The sequence below is a fragment of the Danio aesculapii genome, chromosome 3 (genome assembly GCF_903798145.1).
Source record: "Danio aesculapii chromosome 3, fDanAes4.1, whole genome shotgun sequence".
NCBI lineage: Eukaryota > Metazoa > Chordata > Actinopteri > Cypriniformes > Danionidae > Danio > Danio aesculapii.
The window spans coordinates 18,758,674-18,774,920 of record NC_079437.1 but is presented as its reverse complement, the minus strand read 5'-3'; the positions used below and the strand labels follow the sequence as shown (position 1 = coordinate 18,774,920).

Here is a 16,247-nt window from a genome sequence, read left to right as displayed (position 1 = left end):
AAACATAATCAAAATAACCAGTGGCGGTTCTATCTTAAATGGCACCTTGGCTGAACCACACTATATGAATCAAGTGTAGTAGTGCAACAGGATTTTTTTTTGTAAACCAACAATGCTGTGTAGCGTAAACCATTATTTCAAACAGACATACTTTAAATGACTTTAAAACAGTCGAAAAGGTGATCTCTTTTAGGGGAAATAATACATATTAGAAATATTTGGTCGCCGTTCACGCCTTTAGGTTCCATTGTTTAGTCAGTGTTGTCTATTTGTTCTTTCTATCATTCATTCTTTCTGTCTTGGTATTAGTTTCCATTTGTTTGGTCTGTTTGTAATTTTGTTTGTAATGTTGTTTGTGTTTGTCTGTCGATTTGTTCTATAATTCATTCCTTCATTCCAGTGTTGTTCATTTTCTGTTGATTTATCGTTCATTATGTTATAGGCTTGTATTTTTCTTTTTTCTATCAATCATTTGTTGTAATTTGTGTTGTTGTATTGGTCTTTTGGTTGTTTTTGCAGTGCCTTTTTTTTTGTTCCGTCTGTTCATCCATTCAGTTTTTTTTTTTTTTTTTTTTTTTTGGTAGTAATTCTTCGTTCCTTCCTTCATTCTTTTTATTTTAATAGATTTCCATTTATCTGTGAGCTACATGTGTACCTATGTGAGTGTGGACCGTGTGCATGGGAACGAGTTCAAGGCAAAATTAATCGATGGTTCACGTTAGATCTGCAATAGACTAGTGATGTCTGACAGGAGCCAAAATGGCAGCGTTGTTTTATTTCCAAACATCATTTTTTATTCGTGCGACCCATTCAGCCAGACGCCTAACCTTATTTGTTAAATAACGTTTCCGTTACCTTCATATGTACGTTTTGACTAGGTTTGTTCTCTGTCGTCGTCAACCAGAGGAACGGCGGGTTTGTGAATGAGGCACGACTGGGGCTGTTCAGTCTTGGTAAGTCGACACAAATTAAACAAATGCGTTTCTATGAGCGCGGTGTCGGTTACTTTGTTGCGTTACTACATTTCACTGCAGTTTTGAAACAATGTTATTAAAACCCGCCCAAACGGAAACTCATGTTTAGTCAGTCATGGCTGTGCTGTAGTCATACCTGTCAACCAACATTATGTTGACATTGTTGGTGTTTACATGTGTTCGACAGTTTTATTAAATTTAATACGCGATGGTTATTAATTCCAGATCTTCATTTGTTTAATTTGCCCTCTGTTAAAATTGATAATCGCTATACACGCTTATATTCACCCTAATCCCGTTATAGCCTAACGTTATATTTCAACGTGAGCATGTTGAACAAGCTTTTGAATATATAAACACGACGGACATCTACTGATAAGGATAAAGTGGTCTAGAAAATGGGTGTGCGTTTTAGATAGGGACTTTAATTTCTAACCAATAATTTAACAGTCTGTGTGTATAGTGTATTACAATGCTCATTAGCCTATGATTTTAGCTAACGTTACGCATGTTTCGTCTTTGGCGCTAAACGACGAAGTTTTAATTTGACAACGATGTAGCCTGCATTTGACCGTGATGTAATGGGTTTTTGTTTGTGTTTTTCAGTGTTTTCCACTCCTCCTCCTCCTGTTGTCAACAATGACAGCTCCCCTACCATAGTTGCTGCAAATGAAAATGGAGGATATGTCTCTGTCAGGCCTGGATAACACCAAGCTAGAGGTACTGGTAAATGATTACAGATAATATAGTATAATAATATAATATATAATTAAAAACAGTTTAAATATGCTAAAGTAGGGCTTTTATACAGATTTACTACTAACATTCACAGGGTACACTCAAAATTTTATTACCGACATAAGATTTTTATTTTCCAAATCTTAGTACAAATATAAGACTTTTACTTTCCTAAACTCTGTTACAAGTACTGAATAAAAAAATCAAACGTTTAATTGTGAATTCAAGAAATCATGTTGCAATACTTAAAAAAAAAATTATAAAACCTTTTTCTTAAAGAATATCTTGCACAACACTGTATTTTATTTGCTTGTATAGTTTTCAGTTGTGTATAGTCAACTTTTTTTTGTTCGATTACTGCTCCATTATGTTAGTAGTAGTAATAGTAGCAATTTCTTTCCACTGTATGTCCAAACATGTAGCAGAATGACAATAAAACCCCACATGACTTGACTTATTTTGTATATGCCCATTTTACATGGTCAGAAATAAAGGCACACAAGCGGTTTCTAAAGCTAAACATTGAGTCTATATTGATACTTTAGATGTACATATTAGTACAGGGGTGCGTTTCAGAAAACCATCGTTAGCTAACTAAGGTCACAAGTTCAGTTGTTACGAACATAGTTCATTGACTTGGCATTTCCCAAATTCATCACTCCAACGAACATTACATTACAACGAAGCGTTTTCACACCTACACAACCTATTGAGCTGCAGTTAGAAGCAAAGTTCGTGGTTATGTTCTATTCCCAGTTATCCTCCCTAAACCCTATTCATTTAGAACATTCTAACATTTAAACTTGGAATGATTAAAAAAAAGCATTAAAGTCATCTCTCTTATGTGTAATTTTCTTTCCAAGTATTTTTAGTAAAAAATATTAGCAATTATTAAAACCTGCTTGTTTTAATTTTAGCAATCTTCATAGTGACAATTGTGTTTCCTTTGTAGTGCACTTTGAAAACATTTATGCCATTTTAAGTACAGCCATGGCTCATGACTAAAGCTATAGGTGACCTATTATTTAAAAGCAGAATTTACGTTACATCTTTAAAGCTTGTGAAAGCAATAATATGACATACGTTAATGTTTTTATTTATAGTAGGTTATTTATTAAGTGTCTCTACTGTATATGACATGGGCCTGTTGCTTAGAACTTGTCTGCAGTGACTTGAATGTGTCAAATTGTAAAAGTAGACATTTCAAAAAAATAAAATAAATAAACAATGCCCTACTTAATAATAATAATTATAATGATTATTATTATTAGTAAGCAGGGTGTTTTTCATTTCTTAATAAATAGCCTACTGTAAATTAGGCCTACAACTATTAATGATTTATATAAGATTAGAATACGTGTTAGCTAAGTGATTTTATATGGAGTATTCTCATTACTATTTGTAAAGGAAACATATAGGTCCTATATGTATCATTTACATATATTTCAGTTATTATGGAAAACGAGTGCATGTTTTTACCAAAACTAACATACATATATACATACATACATATATATATATATATATATATATATATATATATATATATATATATATATATATATATATATATGTATATATATATATGTATATATGTATATATGTATATATATATATACATATATACATATACATATATACATATATACATATATACATATACATATATACATATATATATATATATATATATATATATTTTATTATTTATTTAATGCGTGTGCATGTAAAACAATGTAATTTGCACAAAAAATTATGGGTTTTTTTTTCTAAAGAAGTAGTTTACATTATAACTAATGTGGTTAAAACGATGGATCTGCGACAGAGCAACTACGGTTTTGGGAAACACTCGCCAGTTCATCATTCTTTTTCCAAACGATGCATCATACTATGATAGTTCAGCCACGAGTAGTTGTTGTTTGAGAAACGCACTTCAGTGCAATATATCCTTTGAAATGTCTAGGTACTAATATGTAATTTTAAAATACTAGTGTAAATCTTTTAGGTGCAAATATGTACCTTTTGAAAGGGAACAGTGACAGCTCATGTACCTTTATTTCTGAAAGTATATATATATATATATATATATATTTAATATTATTAATGAATTATTTGTGTTTGTAGGCCTTGGCTCATGACGTGTACTCTGACCTAGTGGAAGATGCCTGTTTAGGGCTGTGCTTTGAGGTGCACAGGGCTGTCAAACAGGGCTACTTCTTCCTGGATGAAACGGACCAAGAAAGTATGAAGGATTTTGGTGAGTACAAAAAAATGACAATTTATTTTCTAAAACCAGGGTTACAAGCTTTAGTTTGACATACTTCTCTCTCTGGTGTAGAAATAGTGGACCAGCCAGGTGTAGACATCTTCGGGCAGGTGTACAACCAGTGGAAGAATAAGGAGTGTGTTTGTCCCAACTGCAGCCGGAGCATTGCAGCCTCTCGCTTCGCTCCTCATCTGGAGAAGTGTCTCGGCATGGGCCGCAACAGCAGCCGAATAGCCAACCGCAGGTCAGCTCACTTTGGTGTCGCAACATTTAGCATTAGAATTCATTTCCTTTAAAAGAGATTTAGCTTTTTCTTATACAAACAATATTCATATAGTTGACCAAACATTGCTGTAATATAAATCATGTTTTTTTTAATTATTATTATCTGAAATGGAATGTGACTTATTTTATGCAAGTAACATCCTGCAAACAAAACATACAAAATTATTTTGGATTGGTGTCGAATGGGCATCTTTCTTATGTAGGTTAATTGCATTAACTGCATAAAGACTACCTCACCTGTTCAACTAGGGCTGGAAGACTTGGCCTAAAACCAAAATCTTGTTTAATTGAACATTGTAACTCGATTAACATTAATGAAGGATAATTTTATTTATTTATTTAATTTTTTTGCCCTCATAGTTCACTGACAGGTTTTGTACAGTAAAATGCTCATAATTTATAAAAGAGAGATTTCTGAATGAAGGGTGCAGTACTTCATTTTAAAATAATAATTGAAGGAAACACACTCTATCTACTACCTATGATTATTTATTGAACATCAACATTTTGAACAGCTGAAATTAAAACACACATTGCCTAAAACAAACTAATAAATAACTTGCACTATTGGAACCAAAATAAATTAGAAAATAAAGTCGAAAATAAGCAGTATCTGTTATAAAATAAAATAACTCTTGTATATCCTGTAAATAATATTTTAAACAGTGCATTTCTTGCATATTCTGTAAACAAATATTTTAATGTAAATAATAACCTCAATGTAATGGAAAAGATGTTATCTCAAGGCATCCAATCATCATCAATGTAGTGCAAAGCAAGACTCCATCCTACTTTACCAGAAATCAGATGTGGCTAACAGAGTGGCGTCACGTGACTCCACATGCAGTAGGGAAAGTATTTGAAAAAAATCAACCTAGAAAAATTTGATCGATTTATAGTTTCTGAATGTAGATTTCGATTAATTACCCAGCCCTATGTTCAACCATCTTACTATCACTAGCATTTCAAATATTTAGTAAAAGTTCAAATTAATAAAAGTCATATGCATTCATTACACTTTTAAAAAAAGAATCCCACATAGAAACGTAGTAAACTCACTGTAGTAAACTGCAGATCCTATTTAATTTTTACATTCTATTCATTTTTTATGTAAAAATATATATATATATATATATATATATATATATATATATATATATATATATATATATATATATATATATATATATATATATATATATATATATATATATATATATATATTATTTTATATAAAAAATATATTATTCTATTATTCTAAATATATTAATCTATTGTTGAAGACTTGTGTTTTGGTTTTGTTTACTTTTTAGTTTTTTTCACCCAGACTTTTTTTTTCTCTATATTAAATCACCTTAATGTCCTCACAAATCTGTATGCTGATATTTTTGCACACTTTAAAACATGTCATTTTATATTAAATCTGTTGTTATGTACTGTGAGAATCTTTTTAATTTGGTTAAAACAAACAAATAAAAACCCCCATAGAAGGCCATTTTTTCTGTGGTTTCTATAGAATAGCCAGCAGTAACAACACAAGCAAGTCAGAAAGCGATCAGGAAGACAATGATGATATCAATGACAACGACTGGTCCTATGGCTCAGAGAAGAAAGGTGAGCTCTTACCTCTATAAAAACTTGCTTTGAACCATTTACAAATTTTTTTAGCTGAACACTATATTGCCTTGATTTCAATATGCATTGATAATAGTTCATAAACCTCTTGTTTACACAGCCAAGAAGAGGAAGTCAGAAAAGGTATAATACTTCTGAGACTTGAACCTGTTGAAAACGGAAGCCAAATATTCGTAATTAAAATTACAATTAATCTTTTGCGTCCCAGAATCCAAACTCTCCCAGGAGATCCAAATCCCTGAAGCACAAGAATGGTGAGTAAATGAATGTAGTTCATCCTCTTTAATGTTCTACGCTTCACTTGAACTCTTGTGAGTGTGTTTGTGTGTTGTCTTACTGCAGGAGAGCTCAGCGGCAGTGTAAATCCAGATATGTACAAGGTGAGATGATCAGCTAAATTATAGTAGTTCACCCAAAAATGTCAACTATCATCACTTACTCAGCCTTCACCTTTTAAAACCCTGTTTGAGTTTCTTTCTTTTGTTGAACACAAGAAGATATTCTGATGAATGTTGGAAATCAGTAGCCATTGACTTCTATCTTTATTCTCTACTATGGAAATCAGTAGCTGCTGGATTATAACATTTTTCAAAATATCTTCTATTTACTGAAAATGAATCTCATAATGGTTTGGAACCAGCTGAGGGGGTCATTTTTCATTTTTGGCTAAACTATTACTTAATCTCTTCAGTTTTGCAATAATTCCTGCAGTATTGTTTCACTCCCTCACTCATGCAGTATAACTACAGCTCTGGCATAAGCTACGAGACACTGGGACCTGAGGAACTGCGATCTATTCTGACTACAGTAAGCAGCCTTTTATACATCTTGATGTCTATATACAGTCTTAATCAGAATTATAAGAACCTCTGACAAATATAAGCAAGCAATTTTACAAATCTTTTATTTAAAAATTCACTAAATAAAATAAATAATTGAATTAAATCTCATGATGAAATGTTTTTGGTCAGAATTATTTCTTTCACTCAATATTTTTTGCACCCATTCATTTGAACAGATAACAAGTCTGGTTATAGTGCCAGATGAGGCTGGTAAATCATGGAAATAGATCATTTTCAGATCCTCCAAATTGTTGTTGATAAACTCTGCATCAGTTCAACACAGTAGTTGATTTTCAGCATTGTTCATGTGGACTGGGCTGGCCATGGCAGAACTGTACTTTTGTGCTCAGTGACCCATTTTTGTATTGATTTCAACGTTTGCTTTGGGTCATTGTCAGCGTCCAACTATGGCCTATAATATTATCTCAAGCAGCAGCATTCTGATTAGGATTTTTCTCTTAATATTTGACAGAATCCATAATTTCACATATCTCAAGATGTCTTGGACCTTTGGCAGAAAAACAGACCCATAACAATATAGATCCTGCGCTATGTTTTTATGTCTGTGTGCTGCAAACCCATGGTGTATTTGATGACAAAAAAACTAAAAGAAATCTTAGTTTGATTTGACCGTTTTATCTGTCTTTTCTGAACATCCATAAGGAAATAATGTAGGACAGAGCTGAATATGCTGTTATTGAATGAGAGCAGATGAAATATTTCAATTCAATTCACCTTTATTTGTATAGCGCTTTTACAATGTAGATTGTGTCAAAGCAGCTTCACATAAAAGGTCATAGTAAATAGGAACAGTGTAGTTCAGTTTGTAGTGTTTAAGTTCAGTTCAGTTTAGCTCAGTTCAGTGTGGTTTAATAATCACTACTGAGAGTCCAAATATTGAAGGGCAAATCCAACGATGCGCAGCTCTACAGATCCCGAACCATGCAAGCCAGTGGCGACAGCAGAGAGGGAAAAAAACAAAAAATGATCTAACAGCAAGCTTCATCACGACAAGTTAATTGGAAAGGTTTCAAGAAATATTTATTTTTCAAAGGAATTTTGCAATTAATGCAATTAATTTCTACAGTTCACCAGCTCTAAACCTTGGAGAGTCTTTGGACACTTTGTTCAAAACATCTTCCCTTGACTGAAGATTTTAGAAATCTGAAATTCTTCGATGATATTTTACTCATGATTTAAGAAAAAATTTGTTTATTATAAATTGTTGTATAAAAAATGTGTAAAAAATATAAGTAATGCATTTTTTTACATAAAAATTATAATAATAAATGCCAACAAAAAAGCTCTAAGGTGCATCAGTTGCTTATTCATTAAATACATTACAACCAAAAGTCTTGTAATTTAAAAAGCATTTTCTTAAAATCACAGCTTAACACAAAAGCAGCAATTAGGATTTATTAATTATTTTATCTAGTAAATGTAATATAATCATCAAAAAATCCCCTTCCATTTACAGTCATAAACTAAAAAACATTGAACATTTTCTCTAATGTCTTTACATGAGGCTAAACTCTAATCTTAATTCTAATTGATTTTAAGAATATATATACCTTTATTATATACCTGCATTAAAGATGATCCTTTAACATAGTGTAACTGTTAACACTGCCATTAACGTAGTGTAATTTTTCAGTGGACCCAGCTGTAAAAGCCTGGTTGCTCTCTAGGTTTATTCCTTCACTTCAGTTGGTGAAGTTTGTTCCTCGTCACTGGCTTGCTTGGTTTGGGACTTGTAGAGCTGCACATCGATGGATTTGCTCTTCAGTGTTTGGACTTTCATTAGTGAAAATTAAACCACGCTGAACTGTTTCAATTTACTAGAACTTCTATGTTAAGCTGCTTTGACACGATCTACATTGTAAAAGCGCTAGAGAAATAAAGATGAATTGAATGTATTTTAAGAGCCTATTTACATTTTATAGACATTTACATGTCTATTTTAGCAGACAATTTATTGTAAAGTTATAATAATAATGAAAGTATTAAATTGAGCTATTGATATCCACCCAAGTTTCCTTCTTGCTAACACACTCTCTCTCTCTTTCCTCAGCAATGCGGGGTTGTGTCAGAGCATACAAAGAAGATGTGCACTCGGTAAGATTTCAGTCCATACTAGTGAACTAACAGCTCTTAAACATCTGTGATTCTATTTGTGTAAATGCACACTGTGGTACTCTCAACACACTCATATTTAGAGCTTCTTTCCATTGCCTTATTCACTGAAAAAATGCAGTCACCTAGTTTGTTGACTGTTCTATGCCAGCAAAAAGTATTTCTTCCCACAGCAGCCAAAAACTATGAGGGCTAATAACTTCTACATCTGTCAAACCAGTCTAAGAAGAAGAGTTCTTCACTTACCTCCATTTAAATTTAATTTTTAAGAAGATTTAATTACCTTCCGGCCATCCATTTTTTTCTTAGTAAAACATTAATTTGAACTAAAACTATATTTGAGTGTAAGAAATGTGTACAAGCAAAAAGATATTAAAACAGTGGCACCAGATAACATATTGAGGTCTTATGAAACAATCAGTCTGTGCAAGAAACCCTGATTACAGCAGTGATGGGTGGATGAGTTGTTTTGTTAGTCAAAATGGTGCTGCTTGTTCTTCAGGCTGCCATGAACATGCTCCGGACCGTTTGCCAGGACTGGGGTTTAAAGGTAATATTGTTCAGTGTCTTGCACAAACTTGATTGTTTGGCTTCAGATGACCTCAGGCTATTACCAGGAGCCACTGGTGTTCATTTTGGTTTGCCCTCCTCTTTTTGAATCTATAAAATATCAGTAAATTAGCAGTTTTCTGTATTTTGTGATTCGTGTTATTATTTTTCCCTGTTTATTAATGCATTATGGGACTTTGATCTTTCTTTCAACAACTTTTAACCTTGAAAAGTGTGAAAATGTGACTTTTATTGACACTTTTCATGGTTTAAAGTAGGGCTGCACAATATATCGTTTCCGCATCGATATATTGCAGTATGTGCATTCGCAATAGTCACAGCGCAGGATTTGTAATGTGGATTCAGGGTTATTGTTGACTAGGGTTGGGTATCATTTGGGGTTATTTCGATACCGCTGCTAAATCGATACTTTTAAAACAGTACCGGTGCCTGAACGGATACTTTTTAGCCCCAAAATTATTTGACACAAAAATCTATATTTTAATAATTATAATTGAACATTATAAATATATATTTATAATAAGTTTAAAGTAAACTTCAATTCATATTTTATTTATTTGAAATGCATTAATATATTTATTATGATCATTTGTTTTGTAGCATGAATGCAAGATTAGCATTATGCTATTAACATTACATTAGCTTACAACTAACCTGTGGAAAGGCTGCCTTTCTGTTATTTTACAGACTTATTTCACTAGATATTATTTCTTATACATTATATTATATTACACTATCAAAGTGACTTTTATTGACATTTTAGTAAACTGTAGAACTGTATTTTTAGCATCAAAAGTCAACAGAACAGAGATCAAGGTGCCAAAATGCAAATCACAACCGTAAATAAATGGAAACGCTTGTGAATCACTAAATATGGAAAATGTTAATTAAGTTTTTTGTAACACAGTGTGTAACTACTGATCTAACACAGCTTTGCACTTTAAGTCTGAACTATTTAACTCTTCATTAAGCAACAAATAGATGCAGATTTATCATAGTTCATGCACTGTACAGAAGTTATAAACAAAAAAAGGAAGAATACATGGTCACACTTTATTTTTGATGGTCTGTTTGTTAAATTTAAGTTACATTGCATCTACATGTCAACTAACTCTCATTAGATAATAAGTAGACTGTTAGGTTAGGGTTAGTGTAAGTTGACATGTACTTGCGAAGTACCATCAAAATAAAGTGTTACAGAATACATTTATAACTGATGACCGAGATAAATAAAAATTGATATTTAAAGCAAAATAAAGCCCAAGGCACTTGGAAAATGTGAAGAAAAAAAATGCATGTTAAAAAGTCATTAATGACATGTCTATTCTTTAAAACCGCACCTACACGTTTCGGCAAACACTTCAGCAAAGCCTTCATCAGTGTAACAGAGATCAGTTTCTTTTGAACACTATGGTCTCGTGACTCATTAGAATATCTGAACAATACTAAAATAATATATTGAACACAAGGTCAGATCAACACAGCATTAAGATAGAAAAATGAAAATAAAAAAATAAGTGTTTTATAACATATTCTTTTGCTGTTTATTCTGATGAATCCCTTACTCAAAGAGCACCGATACATTAATTACGCTACCCCTGAGCACTCTTTGCTTGATTTAAAAAATGGATATTTATTTGATTAGTGTGATGATGAATAAAATGATTTTATTAGTGAGCTGTTTCTACACTCAAAAACATGACTTTTACTGTTTGTTTGAAGTATTTATTTAAAATAACGTTTTTAAGGGGACAACTTAATTGGTTTGTTTGATCCACTTCATTTTCTAAAAACAAATAGGTTAACTTAATTCCTTCATGTCATCCCAACCCAGCATTTTTTACAGTGTGTACTGTGTAATAAAGCTTGTGTTATGTGATCAAGGATATAGTTTATTTTTAATGACTCTGCTAGCGATACAGATGTGTATTTGTAAAAGCGTGTGAGCTGCTGTAGAGGTGGTGATTGTGCATGTGATGTGTGAGCACATGATCTTTTTCATTTGGGCAAATGGAAATGATCATGTTATGTTGGGACTGATTTTACGGAACACAACTGGCAACTCCATACAAACCACTTTGCTTTTTGATTGGTGGGTGCATTTCAGTTTGGCTTCTCCATTTGGCCTGTTAAAAATGTTCAATTGAAATAATCTGCCTACATTCCAATTGGACATAAGGAGTAATCCATAATTTCCCAATTTGGATTGGTTGTTTCAAAGCACTGCCTGTTTTTACAAAGCAAGACACTTTTTGAACATCAGCTAGCACTGAACCCCCTTTCCCTGATTGCTAATGTCTAACCCCTTCAAACCCTGCTGCTGGTGTTCACCGAGTCTCTCGCTCATCACTGTCTCTGGTGCAGTGCGTAATGCCACGTTGTGTCCTGGCAGGTCCCAGCGGTGTCCCCAGCACACGGACGAACAGAGGAGGGCAGTCAGAGTCTTCCTCCTTGGGCTGTCCGCGTGAGTTTCACCCCTTCTCCCCAAACCTATCCGAAAAGAATCCATGTGCTTTCTTTTCCTTACATCTCTCCCTGTTCCTCTCCTTCATCAAGCTTTTGATCATTTGAAGCAGCAACCAAAACAAATAGTGAAAATGAATGCATGAAATGAAAATGAATACTCTCGAGTATTGAGAGCTGAGGTACACCATACTGCTTAGTTAGCTGCTTCTAGTTTTTTTTTTGTGCGTGTGTGTATATATTTTAACATTAGTTAATGCAAATTAACAAGCATTTATTACCCTTGGTGTTTGATCATTTCCATACTTTCTAATAAGATCACTGTTAGCATTAGCTCATTCATTAAAGCCTGGAATACAGAACTTATCCCCTCAGATTTGTACTTCAGTATGCAGTCAGTGAGTGTGTTTACATGGTGGCGTATGCCAATTTTAGTTACATTATTTAAGTGCAGTGCTGACATGTAAACACCGAGATCAAACCATTACCATTGTGCCTTGCATTTTGCAACAGGATAGTCTATACACACACAGCTGTTTGACACTATTCTCTGCAACTTTGAGTCAGTGAAGGACCACAGACACTCAAATCGTGAAATGCAGAGCTTTTTTTTCTTAATTTGATAGCTGATGTCCATGTAAACGTAGTCACTGTTAGTTGCAGAACATCACAGATAGTCTGCAGATGTTGAGTAGATTTCATAAAACATTGCATAATGTACAGACTTGGAGGATATCAAACAATTTTGACCAAACACCCTGTTAAATATGCCTGCTTTAATACTGTATAGTGAGTCAAATAATGTCTGAATTCATAGCATTTATTAGAGCTGGCGAAAAGTACCTGGTGAATCTACCTCTCCCACTGATGTGTGTAACTTTTAAAAACTGTTAAGATGGTATAAGATTGCCGGACATAATATGTCTCAATGTTTTTCTTACTACACAATTTTATTTATATAAAAAAAACCTTAAACCAAATGTAGTACCTAATGTACAGTTTGCAGTAGAAGGCAGCAATGTTTTTATCTCTTAGCAACATGGTGTATGTTTCTGTATGTGGCGTTTAGAATATTGACATATATAGGCAAATATTTACAACTTCCCTAGAGTAATATCATTGTGCCTGCTGCAGCAAAGTTCCTCGATTATTACACTGGGATGATAATATAGTTCCTAGCCATGTCAGCCTAGAAAATAGCAACTTTTCATTTTCTGTCAGATGTAAATACATGGAAGTTTTGAGCTTTAAATAGAAAAAATCATCAAAACTCTTTGCTCATATTTGAGTAAGCTAAGAGTTAAGAGTAGTGTAATTAGTAAAGGATATTGCACACTGAATTTGAAATTTTCGAAATGTTTCGTCCATCATTAAAAAAAACTCGAACTGGGCTTAATTTTTTTTTTTTACTTTTCGCATCCGCAAAAGCGCTTTGTATGGTAACTCTGAACCACCTCTCAAAGCTAAATACAGATTGCTGTCATTTGAGCTTCAGATTTGCTGAATTCAGTGACTGGCACAGCTGCTGCTGCTTGCTGCGTGCCCATGCATCTGACATACTGCCCATAGACATTATAATAAAAGCATGGTCTGCTTTTGGTCCATTGTTTCAACACAGCCACCACCTATAATAATGTCTATGGTACTGCTCTGTTCAGGATTTGTTTACATATGTGAATGTGTGAAGTATCACAAGAAACGTATCAAATTCCACTGGTTTCCTGAAATAAACTTTGCATTTGGGGATAATCCAGCGCAGCTCTTTGATAATGAGCGGATCTCTCCTTCCTCTATGCAGTATTGGATGAGCACCATATGTAGCCTGTTTCTGTTTAACAGGTCGACACTACCAGACTCTGACACCATGTTGGATAACGAGGCCTATGAACCCCCTGATGGCCAGCTCATCATGTCCCGTCTCCATTGGGACGCTTCCTCTGATATCTCCCCATCAGACTCAGCCTCTTCAAAAGCCAGTGAGTTTCCTGAAAGACTTTTTTTTTTTATAAAGACGTCACGTGTATCTGCTTGTCATGACATGGTCTCGTTCTCAGGCACCAATAACTCCGAATCCAAGAGACCGAAGAAGAAGAAGCCCAGCACGCTTTCTCTGACTCCTGCTGGAGGCGCAGGAGAGAGGGATAAAGCACAGGAGCGAGAGAGAGACAGAATAGCTGGCGGCGGGAGCAGTGGTAGCAGCTCCCAGAATGCACTGGCTCTCTCCAGTCGGAAAAAGCGACCAAAACTGCCAGTTCCTCCAGCGCCCAGCATCTACGATGACCTGAACTAAGGCACATGCATCTCACACACATTTACCAATCATGACTGACTTGAGTTTTTATCTGGTGTTTGGTTCAGTGCACATGAACGTGACGTGTGTGTGTGTGTGTGTAAAGACTGGGACACCTTTTCAGGCATGAAGAGATCATTTGTTACAGCAGTGTTGCACAGTGAGTGAGTTTATTTGAATATATATTAATGTGTGGATGCAGCGAGCTTTCTTTTGATTTTACTATGCAGTTCACTGTCAGCTCTTAGGAGATTTGGGTTTACAGTGGTGTGTGTGAGAGTGAGTTGGACAGTTTGTATGTGAATGGGTTGTTGCAAATATTTTGTCCCTGGTGGCTCATGTAATTCAGTCGGCTAACCTGTGCGGTGTTCTCTGCTGGTTTTCAAAGGATGTCTCTGCTTCATGTTGTCTTGCTAATCTTTCTGCAACCTGATAGGCTCAGCTTTGCTCTTTTAATGCCAAACAATATCCTCTCTCTTGCTCTCTCTTAAAGGGACATATCACCCCGAAATGACAATTCTGCAGTCATTTCACATGTTTAAAGCCTGTTTGAGTTTACACAAGATATTTTGAAGAATGCTAGTAAGGAAATCAGTGGTTCCAGCATTCTTCAAAATATCTTCTTTTGAATTCATAAAGCTTTTAAAGCACATGAGGGAGAGTAAATGATGAGATTTTTCATTTGTGGCTGATTGATCTCTTTAATGACTTAGCTAGCGCCACCAGCAGCTTTCTGCCAAATCTGTGCATACACAATCGATAGCCTTGTGTGTTTTGGAGTTTGCTATTCTTGTTTGTCGTCATGGTTAACATATTTTGCCTGTATTTATTTGATCTGCTGTGTGAATAGTGTTTGTTTTAATCATGATATGTGGATGCATTTCCTCGGATTATGAGTTTGTTGATCTTCAGAGCACTTACTATTTAACGATAGATGGTTTTGTATTAAATATAGTTTGTTAAAGTCTTCTCAGACATGCGAATAGGAATTGAAAATGCACTTAAAATGGATCAAATCCAGCCCTTATGGACGCCTTGTCTTTTTAGTGAAAATGTTATTCAATTGTTTGTGAAGTTTGGAATTTGAAATGACTTGAGCTTGGTGTGAATGGAGAGAATTGGTACAATGCACACAGAAACCGTCAGTGCTGTGAGTGGATGTTTCGTCTGTGACCCCGACTTCTTGCTGTCTCTCAATGCACTGTAGTGTCTCTGTAATGGTCGAAGTAAATATTCACTTTAAATTAATTCACCATTTCCTCTCTCATTTGTTAGCTCATATTTGAAAGACACTTGCTGAGCATATTTTGATATGAGCTATTTTATTCTTAAGCAAAAACAAAGCGTTAAAGAGGTGCTAGTTGTCTGTTAAAGCAAACATGAGAATAGGTAGTTTCTCCTTAAAACCATATTCAATTTCTGACAATAGAGCAAGAAAAGTGCAACCCATTCAAACAAGAACCACCGTATCCAATGCTTTATGGTTCCCACACACGTCTTGATTTATCTACAGTAAATACATTGCATATATACAGATTTTTACACAGGACACAAAATTCTTAGCTGTGTTATCGTTGTCATGTATTAATGCCTATCAATACAGTGAGTCTTTCCTTTATTCCAGTCCTGATACTGTTTAATGGTTGCATGTAAAATTTATCAAGTATAAAACTCTTATAACTAGAAGCAGATGTGCTGAACCAGAGTGCCATGTAAAAAAAATTGGAAATAAATAGATTTCAATGTAACTGGCGAGAGAGAGAGAGGGAGGAAAAAAAGGATGCCTCAATATTGACTAACCAGTACATCACATCTGTGTGTGCATCATGCTTTAAACTCATTACTGTCCTCATGAGAAGATATTGGTGTTGTGACGCGTGAACAGTAAAAGGTTAGTTCACCCAAAAATGTAAAGTCTGATATTTATTGAACCTCAAGTGATATCGAACCTGTTGAAGAATGTTGGAAACCATTGACTTCCATTATATTTTCCCCTAGTATGGACGCAGGTTAATGATCGTATCAATTTTTTTCATTGTGATAAATTGCTG

The 16,247-nt window shown here is 34.2% G+C and overlaps 1 protein-coding gene across 2 annotated transcripts; it reads left to right on the top strand.

The window, feature by feature from the left end:
* Positions 1-725: 725 nt before the first annotated feature.
* On the top strand, positions 726-15,444 carry atxn7l3a (ataxin 7 like 3a). Of its 2 annotated transcripts, XM_056453319.1 has the most exons (13): positions 726-953; positions 1,581-1,694; positions 3,837-3,969; positions 4,051-4,222; positions 5,780-5,877; positions 5,999-6,021; positions 6,107-6,152; positions 6,241-6,278; positions 6,637-6,705; positions 8,812-8,855; positions 11,836-11,907; positions 13,746-13,882; positions 13,961-15,444. In XM_056453319.1, the coding sequence occupies exons 2-13, from the start codon at positions 1,644-1,646 to the stop codon at positions 14,194-14,196; spliced, it is 1,119 nt and encodes a 372-aa protein (XP_056309294.1). In that variant the 5' UTR covers positions 726-953; positions 1,581-1,643; the 3' UTR covers positions 14,197-15,444. The 2 variants fall into 2 exon arrangements, with proteins under 2 accessions (XP_056309294.1, XP_056309295.1); XM_056453320.1 differs by lacking the exon at positions 11,836-11,907.
* Positions 15,445-16,247: the final 803 nt, after the last annotated feature.